Here is a 26670-nt window from a genome sequence, read left to right as displayed (position 1 = left end):
TGGTGGAGGCAGCGCTGTGACGTGGGCGTGTACGGCTGCCAGTGGAACCGGGTCACTGGTGCTTATTGATGAGGTGACTGCTGACAGAAATGTGTGCACTACAATCTCTGCTCAGGTTCAGAGTAACTGCACAAGCAACCAGACGGTTTCTCAAGGTAAACATATGAGATATTCAATATTCAGTGGCCAAGGCAGTAATCTGAGAGAGAGACCCACAAACAAGCAGCAACCAAAGGCGGCTGCAGTAGCAGAGCAACTCAAGGGAGGAAACCCAGCATTTGGGGATGCTGTTGGATTCTAGGCTTCAGTCATTGACTGCAAAGACTTTCATGCAAGTATTAAAAACAATCCCTACATTTAAAATAATGGCAGTTGGTCCAGTTAGATTTTTTGAAAATGTGGGACTACATTTAAAGCTTTTACTAAAGCTGAAAGTCAGGAGTTCAGTCACATCTTACTTTATGTCCCTCCTTCTTTGAGGCTGTATGGAACAAATAGCCTGTCACTCTGTTCACAGCTGGTAATCCATCACACTGTCTCAGTGTGACGTTCTGTAGATCCACATCTAATCGGCATAAACAGAAAAATCAATAGAATAGAATAGAATAGAATGCCTTTATTGTCATTATACAGGATGTACAATGAGATTGGAGGGCCACTCCTGTTCAGTGCCATGTAACAGAAAATCAAACTCTCTAAAATAAAAATATTATAATCTAGTATGATCAATCAATATAATCAAGAGATAATCAAAACTTATTAGTTAATTTTTCTCTTGTAATGCATGAATCTGTGAGATAATATCCGAGTCCACGTCAGAGCGCTGAGATTTTATATTTGTTCCTCAGTTTCTGTGAACGTGCAGAGTTGAAAAGCAGAAAGCAGTGAATCGCACTCCAACCACACATCTGCTGACGAGACCAGGCAAAGATTTACTGCTTTGTGTAGCTTCATCTAATCTGGTTTTATCATAAGTAAAAGTCATGCTGCTGAATCTCAGCTGTGACGTGCAGCAAATGTTTATGTTTTTCCATGTGAGATTGTCAGGATTGTTTCATAATAAGCTGAGGGTGCCCCCGTGTCTCCAAGCCAGGAAACAAAACTGCTGAACAGCACACAGAATGACAATTATGCTTCTTGTTGCAGCACCTGCAGTGCCTTCATTTGTATATGTTCTCCATCAAAACAACACAAGCTGTCACGCAACAACTGCTACACAACAGGACAGGGTAAAAATACAGAAAGTAGGGCAGCTGTGTGATGTTTCATTAACAGCACTTTCTGTCACATCAGCGTCACAGACGGTCCCATTGTGATACGTTCAGACCTGCACTGATACCCGCGTGCTCCTCTTCTTCAAACTCATCATTGTGTCTCATCCTGCAGTGTTGTTGTCGTGGTCCCAGGGTTTTTGTGTATCAGAGTTAGGTTTTATTATCCTAGTGTTCGGACTTTTGGATTGCTGCTTTGGTTTCTTTATTGTAAAGTGAGTTTGATCTCTTGTGATGTGTCCTGGTTCATGTTTCCGCTGGTGTTCTAGTTTGCTGAGCTTTCTTTGTTGCAGCATTGAATGTGTGTTTAGATTCTGGTTTATGTTCGAGGGTTAGTTCTGAGTGCAGGTCCCATTAAAGGATGTCGGGACCTCATACCGACCTCGTGGAGTCTGTTTCAGGCATGTGAGTAATTCACTGGGGGTCATTTTGTAGAGCTCTGGCAGCGTTCCTCCTCCTGCTGCTCCTCACACTGAGGAGCAGGTACTTAAGACTGTGCTTGGAGATGCAGCAAACTTTCTTGTGATGGCATGTATGTGTGTGCCATCCTGAAGGAGCCGGACCTGCAGGGATGAGGAAGATAGATAGATAGATAGATAGATAGATAGATAGATAGATAGATAGATAGATAGATAGATAGATAGATAGATAGATAGATAGATAGATAGATAGATAGATAGATAGATAGATAGATAGATAGATAGATAGATAGATAGATAGATAGATAGATAGATAGATAGATAGATAGATAGAACTTTATTGCCATTGCTCAGTGCAAGGCAATGAAATGCAGTTAGCATCTACCATAAGTGCAAATAGTAGTATCGTGCAATTACAGACAGAGTGCAAAAGTAACAAGTATTGTATAATTGTGTATAGAGTGCAAGTGCAGCATAGTGCAGGAAGAAAAGCTAGAGGAAAGGGGCGTCTGAAAAATCACTGCTTTCTGGAGGTTATCTTCTTGTTGCCTCTCCAGTGCACCTCTTCTCACTTACATTTGCACTAAAGAAGGTGAAATGGACTCACAGCGCTTAAATGGTTTCCATGAGAACACTAGACGTTTTATCTGTGAAGATCTTCCTAGATATGCACAACTGTTTGTAGTGGCTGTGAGTGGTAGATAACTGCTGTTTGAATGCTTGTTGTGCCCTGTGTGTTCTCTTTTAGCGTGATAAAAAAAAAGGCTGCTGCGAGTCATACAGTAGCAGATCAGACTAGTTCCACCAGCAGTGACAGGCTTTCACAGTGCTGTCACAGATCAGGTAAAAACATGTTTTTTACTACATCTTTTTCTTCCCGACAGTCCAGAGGCAGGTTATGTTTCTGTGATGTCTTCTAATTATGTTGGAAAGAGGTAACAATTTTGCACACTAAGAATGGCACCTAACATAAATAGAAAAGAAATATCTTTTGTTTTTCCCAGAAAAGACGGAGTGATTACATTACAGCCTTTTGTGCTGCTGTCACTCTTCCAGCATGGCGGCGTCTACCTCATCGGCAAGCATTCTCTGAACAGCAGCCTGTGCTTTGTCATGCCAGAAGACGGCAAAATTATATCGACATCGTTCTTCTGCTTTTATGGTAATACATTAAGGATAACCAAGGCCTCATTGGTATTGTGTGGTAACACCACTCCTCCCCTCCCTGTCCTCTCTGCTTCCCCTCATCACTTCCCAATATATTCCTCCATCTGCAAAGGCGAATGAAGCCGACCAGGATCTGCTGTGTTCTCGGTGCCAATTTCATTCGCCATGTGGATGGGGCTCACGGTGGGATTATGTCATGATTGGCCAAAACAATCAAACCCAGGCCTGCAGTCTGAAGTGCTGCTGCACTGTGCACCATTATCATTATAACCTTGAAAGACCTTCACTGGCAGAAAGAGGGGAGTCAAGAGGGCCTTGATGTCATTACTGTGCAAATAGCACCCCCTGTTGGCCGTGCACGCACTAAACGCTTCTGAGACTCTGGTGACACACATCGGTGCTTCGATGCCTTTTAATGAGACAGGAGGAAACCCACTCTGATAAAACCTTTATTATTGAAATAACCACCCAAATTAATTTTATCATTAAACTAATTTCTAAAAGAAAAATTATTCTACTGTCCATTAGAGCACACTCAAGGATTTATGACTTTTCTGGAGTTTATAAATAACTGATCTGAGGATTGTTAATCTACAAAATGTGAACATTGTTGTGGAAGGATGAATCAATGGGTGGATAAATTGAATTAAATTCTAATGAACCAAATTAGCATGAGTATTTGATCTTTTGGAGGCAACACTCACTAAAGACCAATTAGTGAAAATTTAAACAGGACAAAATAAAGCTCTAACTTCTTCAAGTTATCAGGTTGAGCTAAAAATAGTAAAATGAAGTTTGAAGTGTGTTGACAACACTGATTTACATTGATTTTGATTTTATCTGGGTCATTTCCCATCAGTTAATCAAAAAATTCCCAGCCTGACCATTTCTGATTTTCCTGGAAGAATTCCAGTGTGATGATACACTTCTTAATAAGAAAACTGTCTAACTTTAGCTCTCTACTGTAATTAATTAGTTGGCTAATAAAAAAAAAGGATTTTTGTGATGAGCCTTTCCTGAGCAGTGTTTTGTTTGGATGGTGCACTCTGAGGCCGTGGCTGCTGCCCGCAAACAAAAATGTAAAAATTTCAGAAGATTTGGGGAAAGTGAATCAGAACACCATCACAAATGTTGGATATGTTACCACCAGACACTAAATCTTTCTAGAAAAGTCAAATTGAAGTTGTTAGATGATGTAATTTTTTGGTAATATCACAATAAAAAAAAAATTTTATTTTCATTTTCAAGCTCTAATATCTTCAAGACAATTCATCTGGTCTGAGTAGTTTCAAACAGATGGGAATCTGTTCAACCCCTTCAAACTCCTAAAGTCATATTAGTGGATATTTGGCCTAAAAAATTGGCCCAAAATAGTTCTTTAGATATAACTATTTGAAATGGCTCCACAGAAAACGCTGCTCAGAAAAGGCTTGAAAATGTCACTGATTTCATCACAAAAATAGTTTTTCTGAGCAAACTAATAACAGTGGATAGCTAAAATGTGTCAGTTTCCCTGACTGTATCACCCCACCCGCGTTTCGTTTTTCTTTTTATCTTGTTTTTGTTGTTGTTGTTTATTGTTGTTTTCAGGGAGTCGGATGTGGTCAGCAAGCTCAGGGTGACTCATCTTCGTAATGATTTTAAATACGATCCAGTGCAATTATTTTGGTGTTTTTATTTTTAGTTAGGGTTTGGGTTTTATTATGAAAACGTGGGAACGTGAACATTTCCGTGTTCTTGAGCGTGAGTTGAGGCTTTTATTTTGAAAATCCCCTTCTCCTCCTGTTTCTTCCGTTGCCGTTGCTGCGTGTTTTTGGCGTTTCCTTCTGCTGCAGATTTGGAGGCTGTTTTAATATAAATAATCATGTCCCTGGAGGTGGAATCCGCAGAGTAAGTAGTTCGTCTAATTATTGTTGAGACAGGGTTATATTTATAATACATTCCCTTCTTAAAACTGTATATTTGATCATGTTTTTGGGCACTGAGGCCTGCAGTAAACTGCAGTAGCGGTAGATAGCGTCTTGAGCTAAGCTAACGAGCTAATCTCAGTCATACCCGAGTGAATGGTCTGGTTTTTCAGCGTGGTAAAGAGCAGGTAGTGTCAGTTGAATGAGTACCCAAGTTATTTGAAATATTAAGTTATTTCTACTTTAATCACTTCAGTACTGCAGAAAACTGAAAGGCAGGAGGGGTGAATTAGCATTAGCTAAAGATGTGCACTTCTCAGTTGCCGTGATCCGTGAATGTAAAAGAGTCAAACAAATTCAAACCCTTAAAGTAGTCAGATTACTCGGCATGTTAAGTCTGCTTCATTTAGTGCCAGTATCTCCACTTCTTATGTTGACAAAGTAAAGTTTGAGTTATTTTACAGGCTGGGTGGCTGGAGAAACACGGTGCTCCTGATTTGTGACACAAATATCGTTTATTTGATAAAAATCAGATTTGATTAAAGTTGTTTCCAAATACATCCGAAACGGTGCTGAGTTGTTGACGTTAATATTCAAAATCCCGCATGAAACATCAGGACTGGCAGTTTCCTGCTCCAGTGAAAAAGTGTGAACACGTTAAAGTGAAATTATTTAACAGATTTATGCTTCCCCTCATTTCTCTAACCCATCTTCTTATATTGGCTGTATTTGTGTCAGTGTGAGTCAGACTTAGCAGCAGGTAAGAGCCAGGCATTTATTTTCTGTATCACTGTCCAAATGCACGTCAGTCCCAGTGGTTACGGCTGTGGATGATAAACCACTCAGAGTCTCTGACTGAAGATTAAAGACTCTTCCAGGCAATTTTAAACTAAAGCTCTGAGCAGAGCAGGTTGTGTGTTTGGTACCAGTGGACCATGGTGACCTAACCAGGTAAAAACAGGGCCACCTCTGTGACATGAAAACTTGACTGTATCTTCTGCTCGTCTCTTTTCTCAGCGTGATCCGCCTGATTATGCAGTACTTAAAAGAAAACAATCTGCACCGGACACTAGCCACTCTGCAGGAGGAGACTACGGTGTCTCTGAACACAGTGGACAGTATCGAGAGCTTTGTGGCAGACATCAACAGCGGCCACTGGGACACGGTCCTGCAAGCCATCCAGTCCCTCAAGCTGCCAGACAAGACCTTGATAGACCTTTATGAACAGGTAAGGCCTGGATCCGTTTTGGTCGGCATATCCAGAAGAAGAAGAAGCTTGCATTTTATCGTTAGCTGGGATTATACAAGGGGGTGAAGGTTGGTGTCTAGATAATACATAAGAATCCTCAGAAAGGCTTTTTCTTAATCAGGTCTTCCTTGAAATTATTTGTTGTTTTTAGGTTTTGTCTCATTTTTGACTGTTTCTTGTGCCGCTGCTGTCACTCGTGCCAGCAGATCTCGCAGTGTTGGACATGATGGATCATTTTTTAAGTCGAGCCTCTGTGTCGTTTCCCTGACCAGGTTGTGTTGGAGCTGATTGAGTTGAGAGAGTTGGGTGCAGCTCGTTCACTCCTCAGACAGACCGACCCCATGATCATGCTGAAACAGACGCAGCCGGAGAGATACATCCACTTGGAAAACCTGCTGGCTCGCTCCTACTTTGATCCCAGAGAGGTGAGTTAATCCCAAACGTGAAGTCCACGTTTTGTCCTCTTAAGCACCAGTTTATCCATAAAGAGAAACCCTGCTTTTGGATCAGATTTATAAGTGGCTGCACTGAGAATTGTTTAAAAGGGCTGTGCAATATTATAACATTTATTTTTCCCCTTTTTTCAATTTTTCCTTCTCAGTAGAGTGTAGGCTGCTCTTCTGAAATGGGAAAACAAGGTTTCAGATACGCAGGAACAACAGATTAAAATGTGACGTCCATGTTTATTAATATTTATGCGTTTGTCTTTGATACTCAATGTTTAAACTCTGTCCAGGCGTACCCAGATGGCAGCAGTAAGGAGAAGCGCCGGGCAGCCATCGCTCAGGCCCTGGCGGGAGAGGTCAGCGTGGTGCCTCCCTCTCGTCTCATGGCTCTGCTGGGACAGGTAAGTGACCTGAAAATCTCCAGGTGTTGTACTAGTTTATGAAAGTCATTGTGGGGAAAAACTAACACAGTTTTGTCCTTCTGGATAAATAATCAAATTTGTGTGTCTATCCAGATAAAAATGCAAATGCTGTCTTTTTTGTCCCCTTTTCCTTCTCCAGGCTCTGAAGTGGCAGCAGCATCAAGGTCTCCTGCCTCCCGGTATGACCATCGACTTGTTCAGAGGCAAAGCTGCCGTCAAAGATGTGGAGGAGGAGCGCTTCCCCACGCAGCTCAGCAGACACATCAAGGTACCCACACGGCAAAATAGCTGATGCACGAGCTGGCCTCTTCACTACCTCAGACTGATCACACACACACACACACACACCCCCCCACTTCCTGCAAGTTCAGGGCTTAAACTTGTTCTGATGGGACTTCTTTTTCCTCGCTGCACAGTTTGGACAGAAATCTCATGTGGAGTGTTCCCGATTCTCCCCTGATGGGCAGTATCTGGTCACTGGCTCTGTGGACGGCTTCATCGAAGTCTGGAACTTCACAACTGGCAAAATCAGGAAGGTAGGTGAAGGAAGAAGAGGCAGCTTAAATATGACTCTGCTTATGCCAATGATTTTATTCTGAAATGTGTTTGCTGTTTGCAGGATCTGAAGTACCAGGCTCAGGATAACTTCATGATGATGGACGATGCTGTGTTGTGTATGTGCTTCAGTCGGGACACAGAGATGCTGGCCACTGGAGCCCAGGATGGAAAGATCAAGGTATAGGGGGCGAGCTGTTCCTCTCTCTCTGTGTGCTTTATTCCAGTTGCATTTTAGAGCAAACTGTGTGTGTCTGCGTAGGTGTGGAAGATCCAGAGCGGTCAGTGCTTGAGGAGGTTCGAGCGCGGCCACAGCAAAGGAGTGACGTGCCTCAGCTTCTGTAAGGACAGCAGCCAGCTCCTCAGCGCCTCCTTCGATCAGACCATCAGGTAAACTCGACGAAACCCCTTCAGCTTTATTTGTAGATGGTGGCTGTTTGCAGGGATTTTACTGATCCCAGCACCGATATTGCTTATTGATGTCGAGCGATCTGCTCTGTATTCTCATCGTCCTGTCGCTGATGACGGCATCGTTGGCAGGGTGGGGCAGCAGAGGAGGTCGTGTAGCTGTTAGGGTGCCGTTTTCCAGCCTCCATAATGCGCAACGTTTGACTCAACACACAAAACAACAACTTGTGAGAGAGAAACACACACACACCAGGTGTTTTTCTCACTTCCAGCACGAATCACTTTGACCGCCATCGATCCCTGACATCGTCCATCTGTAGAGCCCGACTGACGTCCATATGTTGGTGTAAAATAAAGATATTACAGTGGTTATGGCTGCTTCTGAAAACACCACACACTGCTGATATTTCTCATTAAATCTCATACTGAGCATGTGTGACGGTGTTTAATGTTCATACAGATGAAAGTATTAACTTTGGACAGTTGTCATAAAACAAGTTATCTTTGGTCAGCCTGGGCTAACTGTGGGCTGTGGGTTGTGTTAAAACATATGGAGATGATGGGGCAGGTGAACATATCATTTTTTACAAGGTTAAGGGTGTCGAACTGGTGGTTTAATAAGGCCTCTGATCAGCTTTTTATCAGCTATGATCTTAATTGTTTAAGAAGAACCACCGTTATCGGCTCCGCCTCTTTGCTGTACTCAGTGTGGCTGCTGCTCGGTGTAGCCGATCTGAAATCCCCTCGTTTAACGACACTTTTAGCATCTTCAGAGACGCTGTCGCTGCTGCTGGTCACAGAGCTAACTGGGTTATTAAATGGAGACTTTTAAAAACTACAGCAGCTCCATTTGTAGCTCAGCGTGTCCCATCGGGGTCGGTGTGGAGACGCTGCTCAGAGGAGATGTCAGACTCACTGATGAGTTACAAAGTAATGAAGTTGTTACCCTGTTGCAGTCAGTGTATCACTTTTAGCTGCATTTAGCCCACATGCTCTAACAGTCAGACATGATCAGGCTGATACCATAAGTGCTGTGGGAAGTGTATGCACCAAATAGGGTTGTCAGAAAAATCTTTACTCAGATACCGACGGTGCCGTCTTCACTTCACCTACACCCTGGTAAACACACAGTGACTTTGAATATATCCATCATTATAAGAGGAAGGCTCTGACATACAGACAGCAGCACTGTTTATCCAGGTTCTTACTGATGACTCTGTAATGGCGAGGCCCCTGGTTCGTGAAATACTGGGCTCAGTAAATAATGTTAGGATGTCCACATCCTCCTCCCTGTTTGTTCTCTGCATAAGAATCCATGGACTGAAGTCGGGGAAAACTCTGAAGGAGTTCCGCGGTCATTCCTCGTTTGTCAACGAGGTCACTTTCACTCCAGACGGCCATCACATCATCAGCGCTTCCTCTGACGGCACGGTGAAGGTAAGAGGAGCAGCCGCCGAAAATTAGCCGCTCTCATGCCCCTTTTCTCTCGTGATGACTCTTGTTTTCCTTCTTGTGTTTAACCTTCAGTTGTGGAACATGAAGACCACCGAGTGTTCCAGCACCTTCAAGCCTCTGGGAACGTCAGCTGGCACGGACATCACAGTCAACAACGTCCTCCTGCTGCCCAAGAACCCCGAGCACTTTGTAGTGTGCAACCGCTCCAACACCGTGGTCATCATGAACATGCAGGGACAGGTCAGTGCATATCGCCGCTCTGATATGTGCACGTGCTTCACAGTGGAGTGTGGGCTTGTGAGAGCTTTAATTAAAGGCGTTACTGATGACATCACTAACAGTCGTTCAGGTTGTTCTCCTGAACTCAGAGCCGTAGCCCGGGGATCGTGCAGGTATTAAGGTGTTTGTTTGCCATGCAGATCGTGAGGAGCTTCAGCTCCGGTAAGAGGGAAGGCGGTGACTTTGTGTGCTGCACTCTGTCGCCCCGTGGCGAGTGGATCTACTGCGTGGGTGAAGACTTTGTGCTCTACTGCTTCAGCACAGTCACCGGCAAACTGGAGAGAACGCTGACGGTAAGTCACTGCATCCTGGATTAAAGCTTCCAGAAATATCCCAGCAGATTCCCGCCGCTGTTCCTCCTGCGAGTTCTGTCGCATATACGACTAAATACATATGCAGAAGTGTTGGAGCAGTGAGGCCCTTTATTCTTTAAAGGATGAATATGAGACACAGTTCAGACGACTACATAATGTTGATGTAGCCTATTGAGAAGAATCATTTTCACGTCACACTGATGTATTAAAATATCCAACCAGAAGCCAGCAGCAGCTTTATTTAGTGTCAGGACAGTCACTCAGTATGTAACAGGTCACAAACTAAACATGTACATAAGATATCATAAACGTGGTCATCTTCAGAAACCACTGTATGCTGATGCTGTGTGGGTCTGTCTGCATGTCAGCCATCGAAGTTTCTTACATTTTTAAGTTAATCTGTTTCCATCTTGATGTTAGTGGTGAATCTTGCTCATATCTCCGTCTCCAGATCCACGAGAAGGATGTGATTGGCATCGCCCACCACCCCCACCAGAACCTCATTGCCACCTACAGTGAGGACGGCCTGCTGAAGCTCTGGAAACCTTAAAGAAGAAGAAAGCTCATGAGAAGAGACTGGAGGCTGTCCTGACTCTGCACACAGCTCTGCCCGCTGTGCTTTCTCTAACCTCCTGCAGCCTGATCCTGTACAGACGGAGGTTCAGGGGAGCACAGTTTTTCACAGTAATGAGAGGAATGACTAAAAATGAGGATTTTAGGGTGTTTTTTTGTATCATTAAAAAAAATGTTGACAGCTTATGAGAGTGTGAGGTGTTTGCACAGCAGAGCCTCATTTACCTCAGCGTCTGAGATGTGTTGCAAATAAAGTTTTCATTTTGCGAGTGTCTTAAAGTCTGATTAACGGAGACGGCATTTCTCGTGCCGTTTGTCATCACGGCTTCTCTAACTGAACCGAAGCTGCTTCTGCATTTGATGGATGCTGAAAGAAAGCTTTCTGCACATTTTCGGTGGCTGCTCAGTAAATCAGACTCTGCTGTTCAGCACCTGAGCCTTTATTTCAGAGCCCTTTTTTTAGATATTAGAAACAACTCTTGTTTTGAAAGTTCAGTTTTGTAAATATATTTTTTGTTTTCAATAAGATCTGGTTAAATAGTTTGTGGCTGCATGTTGCTGATCTTTGATGCTAAACAGCAGATTTGTGATGTCTGTCAGTGACCTGTAAAATAAGTTATTGTCATATGTCTGTGCCATTAAAGCTGTTTAACCAGAGCTGTGAAACGTGACATCTGTAGTAAAGAAATGTACACACAGTGCTTTGAATCATTGGAATAAGAAACCCTCATTTAAAGGGTTTGATAAACTTCACTCGAGTGTTTCTGGGATGATGAGGCGGTCTGCGTCTCTGTGAGCTGGAGGCAGGTTCGGTTATCCTGCTGGGTGTGTGATTCCCAGTGCAGCAACTCTGCGGGGGGGGGCATCCGGTCAGGCTGAGGTAAGGCTGGTTTGCAAATCCTTCAAAATAAAAGCTCAGATCAAATGAAAGGCAGTAATTATAATGCACCGGTAACTTTGGAGAACAGACTAAGAGTGAAGGCTGATATTAATGTCAAAGATCGTTCATCCTAAACTTTTATCATTTACCTTTTTTATCTTCCTATTATAATGGCAGGATGTGTTAACAAAGCAGCATATTTGTGGCAGTTTGATGAAAGTTGTGGTTGGTAACATTGTTTTCAGCTTTTTACTTTGCCAGTAGCACAAAGTCTGAAGGTTTATTTTAACCTCTGTGCAGCAGGAAGCTGTTTGCATTGCTGTGGACTTGCCGGAGTTGCAGAGCAGCGGGTCACAGAGGTTGAATGAGAAGTTGGTGTCGGAGGGTTTTCTGCAGGGGAGAGGGACTATGGCAGGATTTCTGCTCATCACCGTGTTTCTCTGTCTGAACTGTGGCTCATTTCTTGTTGTAAGCAGACCTGCAGTGACACCCACTGTGGCTTTAAACTCAGCTCTAACTTCAGCTGAGAGCCTTTTTTCTGCAGGGAAGCCCAGCGCCACTGAGGTCCCCGCGACCAGTCATCGTAGGTCAGTGAGCAAACCCTCCACAGCTCCGGGACGTCTGAGTGAAGCTGCCGGTAAAAAAGAAAGAGAAGAAGAAGGTCCTCCAGAACTGGGTGAGTGGATACAAACTTTCCTTTAATGCTGTTTAATCTCTGCTGAGGAGGAAAGAATGACTCAAAGTGTTAAAGGAAAAACGTTATGAGAGCAGATGAACTGATGTATCTCAGTGACACTGAAGGACAACAAAGTGGCCAAAACTTTAACATAAACTCTGCTTTGAAAGTCAGAAGCAACAAACTGATCATTGATCACTGATGAAGCCAAAGCAGACCTCAGTGTTCCTCAGAGTGTTAAAGGAGTCACTCCTTTAACACCAACACACTCCTTAGGAGTGTGTTGGTGTTTTCATGTCTGTGCTCAGAGATTGTCCGAGGGCTGGGGGAGGATGTTCCTGGGGGATGGTATTCCACAGTCTGCAGAGGGTGCCGTGAAACGTTTCCTGCTGATGGAAACCAGATGGGCTGTGAGGAAAGGGCAGGAAAGAAGAGGGCAAAGGCTTCTTGAAGCCAGTCGTATGTAATGCTGGTAATGCAGGAATGTTCCACTGCACGGAGAGCTGAGGTAGATCTGGAGCATCTACAGCAGCATTTACCTGGATGTAGTCTCAGGTCCCAGGCCCTCAGAAATGAAGCTGCACGTTATCATCACATCATAAATGATGCACAGCTGGCTTCGTCCTTACAGATGTTTAACAATCCTAAAGTTCATGAGAAACATGTCTCCATGGAAATATATGAGAGTAACATCAAACATTAAAGTTTAACTGTTTTTCTTGAAAGCAAAGCTTTACTGCATCTATGAACAGCTTTAGTCTGAAGGGATGTTCTATGAGGAATGAAATGATTTGCCTTTTTTGTAGTAAAGAAGTCCACCAGGAGCATTAAGGTAGCAAAGAAGCCCAAACTGGTCCTGAAGAAAGTCTACAGCAAGATCTCAGATGCTGCTGAGAGAGCCAAACTCCAGGTCAAAAAAGGAGTGAGGCCGTCAGTGGGCCCAGCATCAGTCCTGCGTATGTATGAAGTATACAGTATGCCCATCAGACATCTGTCAGATATCAGCAGCAAACAGCTTTGGTTGCTTCTGCCTGCTTGGAGGAGGTGAGGCTAACAGGGGCACTCACACAAGAAAGCAGCAAACAAGCCAAAGCATTAAGAACATTTATATTTAATGAGCAGTGCTGGATGGAGGCATACTGTATATGTAAACTTAACTCTAACTGCTCCGTGAATGTCCTAAAACCTGCCGCTGCTGCTAAAAACACCGATGTTCATAATATGAACACAAAGCTGAAACCAGCTTCATTTCACTCTCTGGCTCTCCTGATTTTTGGCCCTCTTGTGTTGATCACTGTATAACTCGGTCCCGTTCTTAGCACAGGAGTGGAAGCAGCTGCTGCTGTAAATTCTGCACACATTGGTTTCTGCTGTGTGGATCTTCCCTTGTACATAATATCTGCGTCCGTATTTGTGCACTGGACCGGAAGTTGAGCCAGCTGAGGAAGCGTGTGTGTGTACAGAGCATCTGTCTCCATAATCTGTGTGCACAGAGGCAAAGATAGAAGATTAGCTCGTTGGAGGCTGGACAGAAATAAATGCTTAGTAGGCAGCTTGTCATGTGGTGTCAGATCAGATCATTAATATCCACTCAGGCCTGTCAGACAGTGGGGGGGTGAGATTAACCATGAGTGATATGATGACCTGAGCTTTGATATTAACCTATTTTAAATGAAAGATGAACTCTTTAGTGCTGCAGATCAATAAAGAGGCCGAATGAGGGTCGTCCACCCCCCGAAAAACGAATCATAGATGTTTTTTTTCCCTCAGGCCAACAAACAGTCTTCAATCATTTTCCCTCCTTGTGGAATTCATTCTCACAGGTAATCGGCTGAGGTGTGGACTCCTTTAGTGTCAGTTTGGCTCAGCTTCAGCAGTTTGAGCAGAACTTTGTGGTTTGGCAGGAATCCAGCGGTCAGCAGCAACAAAGACACAGTTTGACTCACGAGCAAAGAGATCCTGCAGGACTGCAAGGCAAACCGGGGAACGGGCCTTTACAGGAAACACCAGCAACATTTAGCATTCATTTATGCTGCTTCTGTTCTTTACAGCAGCCGGTAAAGCTTCCTGACAGGAAGAGGCATTTTGGAGCGGGGTGAACCCCGCACACAGCGAGAGTCTGTCTGAGGATTTGAGACGGTTGTAACGGCGCGCTGGACACGTTCAAGTCTTAAAACTTTGTCATCGCTCATTTTATGTTTCCTCTCACAGTTTGTACAGAGAGGGTGAGATTTGGCCAATAAAAGCTCAACAAATGACTCAGTTTCCATACTCATCATATTCATCATACTCATCAGTCGTGTATGGAAGCATCTGCCTTTATTGAGTTTCAGAAATCTTTAATTATTTAATCTGCTACCAGCAAATTTTCTTATTAAATAATGTGAAAAAAATGCATGTGCGAGGTCACCTCTCAAATATTTATTCACAGGAAGTTTGTGGACTTTGTTCCTCTGCGCTGACCTGTAACTGATGGTTTTGATCATTCCCAAATATCTGCTCTTTTAATAACTGCCTGTGCAACTTTGCCTCACACTTGCTTTGCTCTCTTAGCCTCTTCTATCATTTTATTAATAAGACCTGTCGGTTGTGTCAGAATGCCCTCCGCTGGGTCTCGAGTCACTGAAGGTCAAAGACGCCCAGCTGAGGGCTTCATCCTACAAGCGCCGAGGCCTGGGCCCCCACCGGGGTCGACTCAACATCCAGGTGACCGCACAGAATAACAGCTTCAGACGAGTGTTGCTTCAGACGATGCTTGCAGAGCATCGACACTACTGTGTACTCCATTTGTGTGCTGCAGTCTGGAATAGAGGATGGAGATATCTACGATGGGGCCTGGTGTGCTCAGCACAGAGATAAGAAGCAGTGGCTGGAGGTCGACGCTCGGCAGCTGACTCGCTTCACCGGTGTCGTCCTGCAGGGGCGCAACTCCATCTGGAGGTCAGTGCTGGTGGGTTAGAGCTCAGTAGGCATGCTGGGAAACGGTTAATAGGCGATAATGTTCCTATGGTTAATAAAAATCACAATAACAGTGCATTAGTGCCTGTAACATTACTTAATATAAGATGCATAGATACATAAAACAAGGCTTCCCGCAGCTTCTTATTTTTAATTCAAGCTTCTTCTTGTATCACGTGTCATGTTTACAATCCAGATGTGTGTGTTTTGTTCACAAACAGCTGGGACGTGGTGCACACCTACAAGGTGCAGTTCAGTAATGACACGCTGGTCTGGAAACCATGTCTGAACGGGACTGAAGAGGCTGTGAGTGAAGACCCCCTCGTTTGTCTTTAACTTGTGTGTCCTGTGGGTGAGTTAGCCTGCAGCGTTTTCCTGACACTGAATCACAAGGTTTTACTAAAGAAACACATCAACAGCAATATAATACATTTAACTGTGTAAGAACTAATGTTTATGTTTGACATCGTTCTGATACACATATAGCACTGCGCAAAAGCCAACCTTTGTTTCTTTATATTTTGTTAGGATGCTTTAGGTGCAGCAGTTTATTGAAACATGTGCAAGCATGCATGGAGATCCAGCATATGAGGCAAAAACAGTTTGTACAGTTCTGAAGTCCATATTTAAAATGACCTCCTTTATCCTTCAGCTCAGCCTGAACCCTCTCAGGAGCTTCCTGTCAGTGCTTTCAGCAGTCTGCAGGAACCGTTCTCCAGGCTTCCTGGAGGACCTGCAAAGCTCTTCTTTGGATGTTTCTGCCCTTGGTTCTGCTCTCTGTCAGGATGATCCCACACTGCTGCAGTGATGCTGAGGTCCGGGCTCAGGGGGGGCCGATCCATGACTGATAGTGCTCCAGTGTGTTTTTATATCCTGCTTTTACTGCATTTGTAGGGTGTTTGGGATCATTGTCATGCTGAAAGATTAAAGCAGTCAGATGCTTTCCAGGTGGTGTTTCATGGTGGATCAAAATCTGCTGGTTCTTTTCTGCATTCATGATTCCATCAGTTTAAATGGCTGAGATGCAGCTTCAAACCATGCAGAGCCTCCACCGTGTTTCACAGCTGGCTGCAGACGCTCACTGTTGGACCTCTCCTGACCTCCTTCGTACACACTGATGGTGGTTTGGATCCATCCCTCCACCAGACCTGCTGTCACTGATATTCAGTCCAGTTCTTGTGTAATGTGACAGACCTCAGCCTTCCTCCCTTTTCCCTTCCTTCCCCTCCCCTGAGACCATCTCTGATGAGGCTTCAGTGAACAGCTGATGGATCGGCTGAAGGTCCAGATGATGTCTCAGGTCCAGCATCAGGTCTTTGCTGGACTTTTTTCCTGTTTCTTAAGGACGTCACTTTCAGATACTGTAAAGAGTTTTTTAGGTTTGCTACTTCTTCATTTTCTCTGGTTTCCTCAGTTTTTTAAGGACACGCTGCACACCACGCTGAGAAGTTTTCAGCTCATTTTTATGCAAAGAGCATCCTTTGTATTTACTACATTCTTAATGAGCCATTGTTCAAATGTAGCTACTGTTACAGTAAAAATGAAGTGTGCTAATATTAACTGACAGCTGGTTCCCACTGCAAGAAGAACTCCAACACAAAACTCCACATAAAAACACAAAAACTCAAATTAGTCTGGCTTCATCACAGCAACAACATCGGTGAGAAAGAAAGCTGCAACTTTGGTGTTAGCAACATGAGCTAACACCAAGCTAAAGCCTGGCTGTGTGCAGAAGTCAAGCAGGGTCTAATGCGCTCAAATAAAGACAATAAAACCGAAAAGCTAATTGCTTTATGTTCTTTCACACAGTCGTACCTTTAGGATGTAGAGAATGCAAATTTTCACCTTTATGCTGATGACTGTGTCATATTCAGCTCTGCACCTACTCCAGCACAAACACTGTCCCAATTACAGCTGGCTTTTGACACTGTACAACAAAATCTTTACAATTTAAAACTTGTTTTAAATGTGGACAAAACAAAAGTCATGTTTTCTAACACCAACTCCAAATCTAAACCTGTGAGCCTGCCCCAGATATCTACATCTCAGGGTACCCAAATAGAATGTGTATCAGAGTACAGATATCTTGGGATCTTAATAGATACATTTCTTTCATTCACTCCTCATATTCAGCAGTTAATAAAAAGACTAAAGTTGAAGCTGGGTTTTTATTTTAGAATAAAATCGTGTCTTTCAAATTCAAAATTCAAAAAGACCTCCCTTCTGCTAACACGGGGGTCACCGGTGATCCCTGTGGTAGTGAAAGGTAATCTACTAACACAGGGGTCACTGTTGGCCTTGACCCCTGTGGCAGTGAAAGGGTTAAGGACATGATCTCAATATGTGAGTTTAAGGCACATTTAAATAACCTGCCCACGACCGCAATGAGCTGTAGATGTTTTGTTTAATTTTTAATGACATTTTTAGATTTTAGACTTTTTTTTACTTATTTATCCTTTTGGCCTGTATGGCTGTTTTCTGTGTGTATTTGTCACATCCAGGACACACTTGAAAAAGAGATTTTAATCACAGTGTGTTTTTCTTCCTGGTTAAATAAAGGTAAAATAATCATGTAAATTGCTTGTAAATTTATTTTGTGTTTTGTCGTCTTACATTTCAAACCAGCACCACAGGAGCTTAAACCCACTTTATGGAAGAAGAAAGGAAAACGCATTAGAGTTTAATTCACCCACAAGCTGCTACCATCATTCCAACAGAGTCCTGTAAAGGAAAGTTGGGTCTGTACGAGGCACATGCAAAGACTCTGAGCTTCATTTTTACAGCGTGTGGGCAAAGTTTGTCCTCGCAGTGACGTTTGGTTACTGAAAAGACAGGAGGAGGTTTAACTGTGCAGCTTCGGTTAGCTCTGTTTGTTTCCGTGGTCTCTCTGGCATGTGCGCCTCAGCCACAGCTGGGCATGATGTGCCAGATGTGCTTTCTCCAGCTTTTTTTTCTTTTCTTTTATTTTTTTACACGGGGCTTCGTGATTCAGGTGGTCAGACGGGAGCGAAAAGCAGCAAAAAATGAAATTCAAAAGAGATGAAAATATGACAAGTGTGCACAACTGTGTCACAGGTGTTTGAAGGAAACCAGGATGCAGAGACGCCCGTCCTCGCCCTGTTCAACACTTCCACAGTGGCGCGCTACATTCGGATCAACCCGCAGACCTGGTACCAGAACGGGACAAAGGGGGACATCTGCCTGAGAGCCGAGGTCCTGGGCTGCGCACTCCCAGGTACACGAAGCCGCTGGCTGGAAATAGTCTTTACATTCACACACATATTTTTGGCCAAAGTGACACACCTGTCCTGTTTTACAGATCCTAATCAGATCTATCCGTGGCAGACAGAGCCCACAGACAAGCTGGACTTCAGACACCACAACTACAAGGAGATGAGAAAGGTGTGTGTGTGTGTGTGTGTGTGTGTGTGTGTGTGTGTGTGTGTGTGTGTGTGTGTGGTCTGACCAAGAACAAATACACAGAGGCTTCATTCCCATCCTCGCTGTGCTGCTACTACCTGATGGTCAGAAAACCCACCAAAGCAAACACACGTCCACCTTCCTCAAACTGACCCAGAGTTTGGACATGGCTGATTTATGGGATGTAGACATGTGGAGTGTTTGTGGTTCTCTTCAGTGACAAAGTTTCCCTTTGCAGTCTAAGTCTGTGTGTGTTCGATGCAGTGCGATCAGATGGAAGAACCTTCATTTATTTCTAATGATCCACTGGTGAAATACTTTACCCCACATCTGTTGTTACCTTTCATGTATTTCCTGCTGAGATGGATGGAGATCCAAAAATGCTCTCTAATCTAAGCTAAACACACTTCCATTGAGGGTCTAAAAGAGTTGACCGTGACACTGCCAAAAGTATTCACTCGTCTGACCCCACTCTGTGATTTTACGTGGCCTACCACTTCATGGCTGAGCTGCTGTCGTTCCCAATCGCTTCCACTTTGTTATAATCCCACTAACAGCTGACTGTGGAATATTTAGCAGTGACTGGACTGGGATTCACTGAGCTCCTGAGAGCGACCCATTCTTTCACTGATGTCTGTAGAAGCAGTCTGCATGCCTAGGTGCTGGTTTATACACCTGTGGAGGTGACTGGAACACCTGGATTCAGTGATCTGGATGCTGAGTGGATACTTTTGGCAGTATCGAGTATTTGTTCAGCGTAAGAAAGGTGAAACATATTTGGTTGTTTTCCCAGCTGATGAAGTCGGTTCATGAGACTTGCCCTGACATCACCCACATCTACACCATCGGGAAGAGCTACACGGGTCTGAAGCTCTACGTCATGGAGATCTCCGACAACCCGGGAAAACATGAACTAGGTGAGAACAAAGAAGTCATTGATGTTTATCGATCAGAGTATCACAAATCAAATATTAGTCCAGAGGTAGAGCTACAGTCTTATTAGTCAGAAGGTCGGTGGTTTGATCCCTGTCTCCTCCAATCTGGATGTCAAAGTGGGCAAAACAATGGACCTCAAATTGCCCCGATGCATCCATCAGAGTGCGAGTGCATGATAGTTAGAAAGTGTTATATGAGGATGGCACCGGCGTGTGCGTGTCGTTTTGTAGCTCTGCCTCCTCAGTATCTGCTCCGTGCCTGTCCACATATGTGCGTTTTTTCCACTCACACATCTTACCGCTCAGATCATTTTCAAAGCCTGGAGTTTGGCATCATGGGATAAAAGATGGATGAAATCCGTGAAGTCTAACAACTCTGTGACTGACGAGGTTGAGCGGTGAGCATACCCTGCTCCTATCTGCTTCTTAGAATGGCCAAAATTTACTGCTGGACTTCATGTTTGACTCAGTGTGACCTGAAACTAGTAAAACTAACGATGGAGCTCACGAACCCATCAGTAAAGCGTTTCCTGGGGTCAGGGAGAAAGGGAGGTCACGGCTGTTTTCCCGCAGGCTTCTGTGCAGCTGGACGTCTCTCTGCAACCAGAAGAGTCGCCCCCTGGTGGTCATTAGAAAGAATGCAGGTTTAAGGCTCAAAGAAGCTGCGTCTGTCTTTTATACGGCCTGTGTGGAGCATTTTGGCAGTTGCCATCTTGTTTGTGTAACTCAGAAGTGACCATATTTGGTTGAGAAGGAGGAGTTAGCAGGTAACACAAGACAAATAAAAGTGTGCTAGTGCTGTTGTCTCCTTAGGGCTAGTAAAGGCTGAGATATCTTTGCACTCCAGATCATTAAGGATGAAAGTCTCTTACATACACCTGCAGTCTAAACCTAAAGCTTCAACTAAACCGTGAATCTTCCACATGCTGCTGTGCTGCCACGCTGCCTCTCCCCCAGTGAGACAGCCATCTAAGAGGTCAGAGGGTCAGCACACTGCTTCTTACTGTGTCTTTCAGCCCTGCTACACATACAGTGCAATACTGTGTGGCACATAAACGGACCAGAGTTCTCCTTCATTGGCTCTGAGGTGTACAAATGTTGTCTTTGGCCTCGTCAGCTCAGCCCACATGGCAGCAGAGCGCTGGGGATTTCCCGCCAGAAAACGTGGCAGTGAATGCAACACGGCCAGGCAGAGGGAGAGTGGGAGGCAGACATGATAATCACTCAAATTCATCAATAAAATCCTCTCTCGGGTGCACAAAGCTTGAAGTTAGTGACCCCGTCATTTAATGTGACACATTAAAAGTTTATGAAGGAAGAAAACTCCACCTTGAAGTCTGTTTTTCTCCACAGACCTGTGTGAGTTTGGTGTGATCGTAAATCCATTTTTTCAGTATTTATCATCTCAGCGGTTACTGTAGGTGGTGTCTTATTTAGTGACCTGTGGCTTCATCAGCCTTCTTTTCTCTGCTTCTCTTTCTCTGTTCTTATTGTTGATGCTGCTGTCCTGCCGGCTCACCGGTGGGTTTTTTAATCGTATGAATATGTACAGCAGAAGAATCACGAAAATACTGCCGTGTGCTGCCTGGGATATTTACAGACACATCACAAATATGAAGACATATTGTGAGCAAATATAAAATCTAAGCCTGCTTTTCTTTCTTGATGTTAGTGCTTAAATTTAATGAACATTTCAGCTGAATTCAGCAACAGTCACCTCAGCGTGCTTCATGCTCCCCTGTGAGCAGCACTTGGTGACAGCGGGGAGTAAGAACTCCCTTTTAACAGGAAGAGACCTGCAACAGAACAGGCTCAGGGAGGGGCAGTCATCTACAGGGAGGGGCAGTCATCTACCTCAGCCAGCTGCAGAGTGAAGTGGGGGGGTCAAAAGAGGAGCATAAAAAAAAAACAAGGCTAAATATAAACTACAGGAGATTAATGACATGCAGCAGTGCATCATGGGAACCCCCCCAGCAGCCTGAACCCATAGCAGCATAACTAAGGGAGGGTTCAGGGTCACCTGATCCAGCCCTAACTATAAGCTTGATCATAAAGGAAAGTTTTAAGCCTAATCTTAAAAATAGAGAGGGTGTCTGTCTCCTGAATCCAAGCTGGGAGCTGGTTCCACAGAAGAGGGGCCTGAAAGCTGAAGGCTCTGCCTCCCATGTAGCATAAAGCATCCTCACACCCAGACAAACAGACTTGAATTAACTGATCATGAGAACCATGAGAGTCGGTGAGCAGCCAGATTTCAAGCTGTGCTTCTCATTTTCTGTCTTATGACTAAAGAACCAGAATCTATAGAGAGAGAACATCACCTCAGCTCTCCTTCATCAGCATCTGCATCCTTCTCATGAAGAACATACAGAAACCATTTTGGACCAAATGCACCAAAAACTGAAAACTATGATTTTACAGATGAGAGAGAAACATTTTCTTGCACATGCTGCATAAAGTTTTACTCTGCGGCTCGTCCTGAATCATTACAGGAACCTCACTGAGCAGGTGTCTCAAACAAAGGCGACTGGGATCTTTGGAAGGTTTTTGGCTTTCAGGATCTTTTATAAATGAAATGAAACCGAACGATCTATGATCAGTGATCTAAATATGTTCAAGTTTGCTACACACAGAAAAACCAGAAGGAAGAAGATTTAGAGATACATACAGATTTTTATTTTGTTTGCTTTTAACTAAAAAAATCTTTTTATTTAAGTTTTGCGTCTAAATGTGTTGACTGCAGATTGTGAGCCCAGTTATTGATGTAGAGTGCGTATCTATCAGGAGCTGCATGTTTCCTCTCTAATGCAGAGGGATCATTTGGACTAAATTCTCGTTTGTTAACTTGCTAAAAACAGACTCAAAAAGTGCTTAAAGGGTATTTAAATATTAAAAAAGTTTCACTTTTTAGTCTGAGAACCGTTTTAAGATTCAAACTGTGTTTACCTGCTAAACTAACTGACTGCACACAAACCCAAATCAGCCACAGTGTGAGAATCTCACCTCAGCGTGCGGAGTTGTTAGCAGTGAGCTCAAAGTCCTCCTCACAAACAGCTCTGAGACGAATGTGTGAGATTTCAGAAATACCTCAGAGTATGTCGAGTATGTGGACCACCTGCAGCACTTTCACGGCTCTGTGCAGCTCTGCTTTTGAAACATCAAACTGCAGGTGTGTTAAATGTTGTTGCATATGATGCCCACTGTACCTACAGGACTGTAGTGTGCTCAAAGCAGATTTGTGTTTACATTTTAACAGGCATTAACCAAAGGATGTGTGTGAGAGCGAGCCTCACTTACTGTCTGTGTGTGTTTGGCGCCCTCTGCAGGGGAACCAGAGTTTCGATATGTTGCAGGGATGCATGGGAACGAGGTGCTGGGCCGAGAACTTCTGCTCAGTCTCATGCAGTACATCTGCCAAGAGTACAAACGGGGAGACCAGCGCATAGTGCGCCTGGTCAAAGAGACCCGCATCCACCTTCTGCCCTCCATGAACCCCGATGGATACGAGATGGCCTTTAAGAAGGTGCAGGAAGCCATAGCATCAGCTCGACATATCAGAGCGTCAGATCCTCATAGCTGAAAATAATGAATCCCATTTTCTTTCACCCGCAGGGCTCCGAGCTGGCAGGCTGGGCCCTGGGACGTTACAGCTACGAAGGCATCGATATGAACCACAACTTTGCTGACCTCAACTCGGGGATGTGGACCGCCATCGAACTGGAGACGGACCGCTCCAAACTCATCAACCACTACTTCCCCATCCCTGAGCAGTACACCACTGAAGAAGCTTTTGTGAGTATAACAAACACATGTCACACACACACACTACAGGCATGTTCCTATAATCTCATTATTTCAGTTCTTAGCACTGTTTCCATGTTTTATATTCAACGTGTTAAATATGTCATTGTTTTCATTAGTCCTGGAGAACGAGGAAGCAGGAGGTGTGCTTCCTCATCTCCTCTGTTCTCCTGCCCATAATCCCAGAATTACTCTCAGTACACCACACTGAAGGCTTCAGTCCAAAAGCATCTGGGGGGCAGCTGCAGGAGGGGCTACAATTAGAAGTGCCACAAGCTTGTAAACCATGGACAGAAAACCACAGGAGCATGTTTTTCTGTTTCCACTTTTTACTGGCGCACTGACATTAAAAGGTGCCCTGAATGCCTAAAACAGAGTCACGTCTATCCTAACTTTAACACCAGGTGGCGTCAGAGACCCGAGCTGTCATCAGCTGGATGCAGAACATCCCGTTTGTTCTGGGCGCTAACCTCCACGGTGGAGAGCTGGTGGTCACCTACCCGTACGACATGACCCGGGACTGGGCGCCCCGCGAGCACACGCCCACTCCCGATGAGAGCTTCTTCCGCTGGTTGGCCGTGGTGTACGCCAGCACCAATCAGGTCTCTGCTCCTCCCACTCTTTTACAGTCATCGACATCTTCGTGAAAGTGAGTGAACAGTGTGCGTACTTTGATCTTGTGATGTAATACAAACAGGTGATGTCCAACCCAGACCGGCGGCCGTGCCACAACAAGGACTTCCTGAGATACAACAACATCATCAATGGAGCCGATTGGCACAATGTACCAGGAAGTAAGAGCGGATGATTTTACAGTCTGAGTGGGATTTAAAGCTGAAATCTCTCTGGGTTTTTTAATTAACATATAATTACTGTATTTATGTACTCTATATTACCAAAAGTATTCGCTTGCCTGCCTTCACATGATGGAGCAGGAAGGGGCCAAACTGTTGCCACAAAGTTGGGATCATGAAATTGTCCCAAATGTCTTGGAAAACTCCTGAAACACCCCCACACCATAACCCCCCCCTCCACCAAACTTTACACTCGGCACAATGCGGGCAGACAGGTACCGTTCCCCTGGCAACCACCAAACCCAGCCTCCTCCATCAGATTGGCAGATGGAGAAGCATCACTTGGTGATGGAAGGCTTGGATGCAGCTGCCATGGAAACCCATCCATGAAGCTCTCACTGTTCTTGAGCTGATCTGAAGGTCACATGAAGGTTGGAGGTCTGTAGTGATTGACTCTGCAGAAAGTTGGTGAACTCTGTGCACTATGACCCTCAGCATCCTCTGACCCCACTCTGTGATGATACGTGGCCTACCACTTCATGGCTGAGCTGCTGTCGTTCCCAATCGCTTCCACTTTGTTATAATCCCACTAACAGCTGACTGTGGAATATTTAGCAGTGACTGGACTTGTTGCACAGGTATCATCCTATCACGGTACCACGCTGGAGTTCACTGAGCTCCTGAGAGCGACCCATTCTTTCACTGATGTCTGTAGAAGCAGTCTGCATGCCTAGGTGCTGGTTTATACACCTGTGGAGGTGACTGGAACACCTGGATTCAGTGATCTGGATGTTGAGTGAATACTTTGGCAGGATAGTGTATGTTTAGTTAAACTTCTATCTGCCATATTTCCCTGCAAATATTTCCACAAATGTTTATAAATGTTGAATGTAACTGTCAAACTATCAAATGTCTGTCAGCTTTTTAACAGCCCTTATTACTTAAACTGATTATACACACATACATCCCCATGTAAAAGTAAATAAGATGTTCTGCAATGTTCTGCTGGGAAACCTCGGGTCCTTCCATCCATGCTACTCTGACACGTACCACCTACCTCAGCATTGTTGCAGACCATCTACACCCTTTCATGGAAACAGTATTTCTCTTTCAGCAGGATAATGCTCCCTGCCACGAACAAAACATGGTTCAGGAATGTTTGAGGAGCACGAGTTTGAGGTGTAACCCAAGTCAGTCCAGCAGTTTTGCTGCGGCTCTCTTAAGAGTAGCCATCCCCTCGCTTTGTTTGGAGTTTGGAGTTTGAGGTGTTGACTTGGCCTCCAAATTCCCCAGCTCTGAATCCGACTGAGCATCTGTGGGATGAGCTGGACAAACACGTCCGATCCACGGAGGCCCCACAGCTTCCAGGACTTAAAGGGTCTGTTGGTAACATCCTGGTGCAGATACCACAGCACAGCTTCAGGGGTCTAATAGAGTCCACGCCTCGATGGGTCAGGGCAGCACAATATTAGACAGCTGCTCTATGTTATTGTTGATCAGTGTATATCAATAAAGATGTGGTTTGATGACCATTAGCTTGAATAAAGGAAGAGCGGACGATCGCGGTTTCTCTTTACTTTCAGGTATGAATGACTTCAGCTACCTGCACACCAACTGCTTTGAGGTGACGGTGGAGTTGTCCTGTGATAAATTTCCTCATGCCAGCGAGCTTCCTGTCGAGTGGGAAAACAACAGGGAGTCTCTGCTGACGTACATGGAGCAGGTTTGACTGTCGATCCTCAGAACTGAAGATTTATTTCGTAAACTGGTTTAAAAAAGCAGCACGTTTACAGTCAAAGGCTCTGCCATCTCCTCTTATTATTTATGGCTACAGCACCGACCGTACCAACATGTTTTATTGTAGGTCCACCGTGGAATTAAGGGTGTGGTTCGGGACAAGGATACGGGAGCTGGAATAGCAGACGCCATCATCAAAGTCGACGACATCGATCATCACATTAGATCAGGTACTTTTTTTTTTTTACTGTTTTACTCGATCCTCATTCAGAATATTATGTGTTTTTTTCGAGACTGATGTCCAGGTATCTTCCTCAATATGCCAAACTAGATTTTTTTGACCATGATGTGAAGTGGAAACCTGATCAGGTGACAAACCTCAGTGTGAATCTTGGATTATGTCAAATATCGTCTCGTTTTATGTTCCAAATTCATTTGAAGGTAAAACAGAAGAACTTTGTGGCTGTTTGGCTGATAAGCTGCTAAAGCACCAAATAAACTGTAATAATCAATCAGACTAATATTTGTCCTTTGTCTGCCCTTCGCAGTGGCTGACGGTGATTACTGGAGGCTGCTGAACCCCGGCGAGTATCGGGTGACGGCCACCGCGGAGGGCTACCTCCCTTCCTCCCGCACCTGCCAGGTCATGTACGACCACTACCCCACAATCTGCGATTTCCGCCTCACCAAGGTGCCCAAACAGAGGCTGAAGGAGCTTCTGGCAAAAGGAGGGAAACTTCCAAAGGACCTGCAGCTCAGGCTGCGGCAGCTGCGCATGCGGAAGCTCCGCGTCACCACCAAGGCGATCAACCAGAGGCGTGCAGCCGCCGCCGCCAGACGGGCGAAGAGGGTGTGATGATGATGAAAGATAACGAGAACAAAGCGGGACTTGGTTCAGAGACCCACCTTCACTGGACTCATGATGATGGACGTGTTACGTTCTGCTGTGGAGCAGCAGAAACAGTCTGACAGTAAAAACCCGTTAATAAAATAAAAGGATGTGAAAT

General features: G+C 44.5%; 2 protein-coding genes across 2 annotated transcripts; both read left to right on the top strand.

Moving 5' to 3' along the window:
• The first annotated feature begins 4631 nt into the window (after positions 1–4631).
• smu1a (SMU1 DNA replication regulator and spliceosomal factor a) lies at positions 4632–11087 on the top strand. The gene is made up of 12 exons (XM_030739073.1): positions 4632–4747; positions 5782–5992; positions 6286–6438; positions 6750–6860; positions 7021–7149; positions 7298–7417; positions 7501–7617; positions 7699–7826; positions 9155–9281; positions 9372–9539; positions 9719–9871; positions 10344–11087. The coding sequence occupies exons 1-12, from the start codon at positions 4722–4724 to the stop codon at positions 10440–10442; spliced, it is 1542 nt and encodes a 513-aa protein (XP_030594933.1). The 5' UTR covers positions 4632–4721; the 3' UTR covers positions 10443–11087.
• A 628-nt stretch (positions 11088–11715) lies between these two features.
• Positions 11716–26639, top strand: cpxm1b (carboxypeptidase X (M14 family), member 1b). Its single transcript, XM_030739057.1, has 14 exons — positions 11716–12021; positions 14618–14727; positions 14822–14961; positions 15201–15285; positions 18055–18214; positions 18299–18381; positions 19193–19316; positions 22658–22854; positions 22944–23123; positions 23537–23734; positions 23830–23926; positions 25510–25649; positions 25791–25893; positions 26212–26639. The coding sequence occupies exons 1-14, from the start codon at positions 11754–11756 to the stop codon at positions 26517–26519; spliced, it is 2193 nt and encodes a 730-aa protein (XP_030594917.1). The 5' UTR covers positions 11716–11753; the 3' UTR covers positions 26520–26639.
• The last annotated feature ends 31 nt before the right edge of the window (positions 26640–26670 follow it).

The sequence above is a fragment of the Archocentrus centrarchus genome, chromosome 10 (assembly GCF_007364275.1).
Source record: "Archocentrus centrarchus isolate MPI-CPG fArcCen1 chromosome 10, fArcCen1, whole genome shotgun sequence".
In the NCBI taxonomy this organism is placed as follows: Eukaryota; Metazoa; Chordata; class Actinopteri; order Cichliformes; family Cichlidae; genus Archocentrus; species Archocentrus centrarchus.
Note: the sequence above shows the minus strand (reverse complement) of the source record. Positions and strands in the feature narration are given on the sequence as shown.

Coding starts and splice junctions, on each gene's coding strand:
- smu1a (XM_030739073.1), top strand. CDS start 4,722: ATGTCCCTGGAGGTGGAATCCGCAGA. Junction 6,861..7,020: donor TCATGGCTCTGCTGGGACAG/GTAAGTGACCTG, acceptor TTCCTTCTCCAG/GCTCTGAAGTGGCAGCAGCA. Junction 7,618..7,698: donor CCCAGGATGGAAAGATCAAG/GTATAGGGGGCG, acceptor GTGTCTGCGTAG/GTGTGGAAGATCCAGAGCGG.
- cpxm1b (XM_030739057.1), top strand. CDS start 11,754: ATGGCAGGATTTCTGCTCATCACCGTGTTTCTCTGTCTGAACTGTGGC. Junction 19,317..22,657: donor CCCGGGAAAACATGAACTAG/GTGAGAACAAAG, acceptor CGCCCTCTGCAG/GGGAACCAGAGTTTCGATAT. Junction 23,124..23,536: donor ACACCACTGAAGAAGCTTTT/GTGAGTATAACA, acceptor CTTTAACACCAG/GTGGCGTCAGAGACCCGAGC.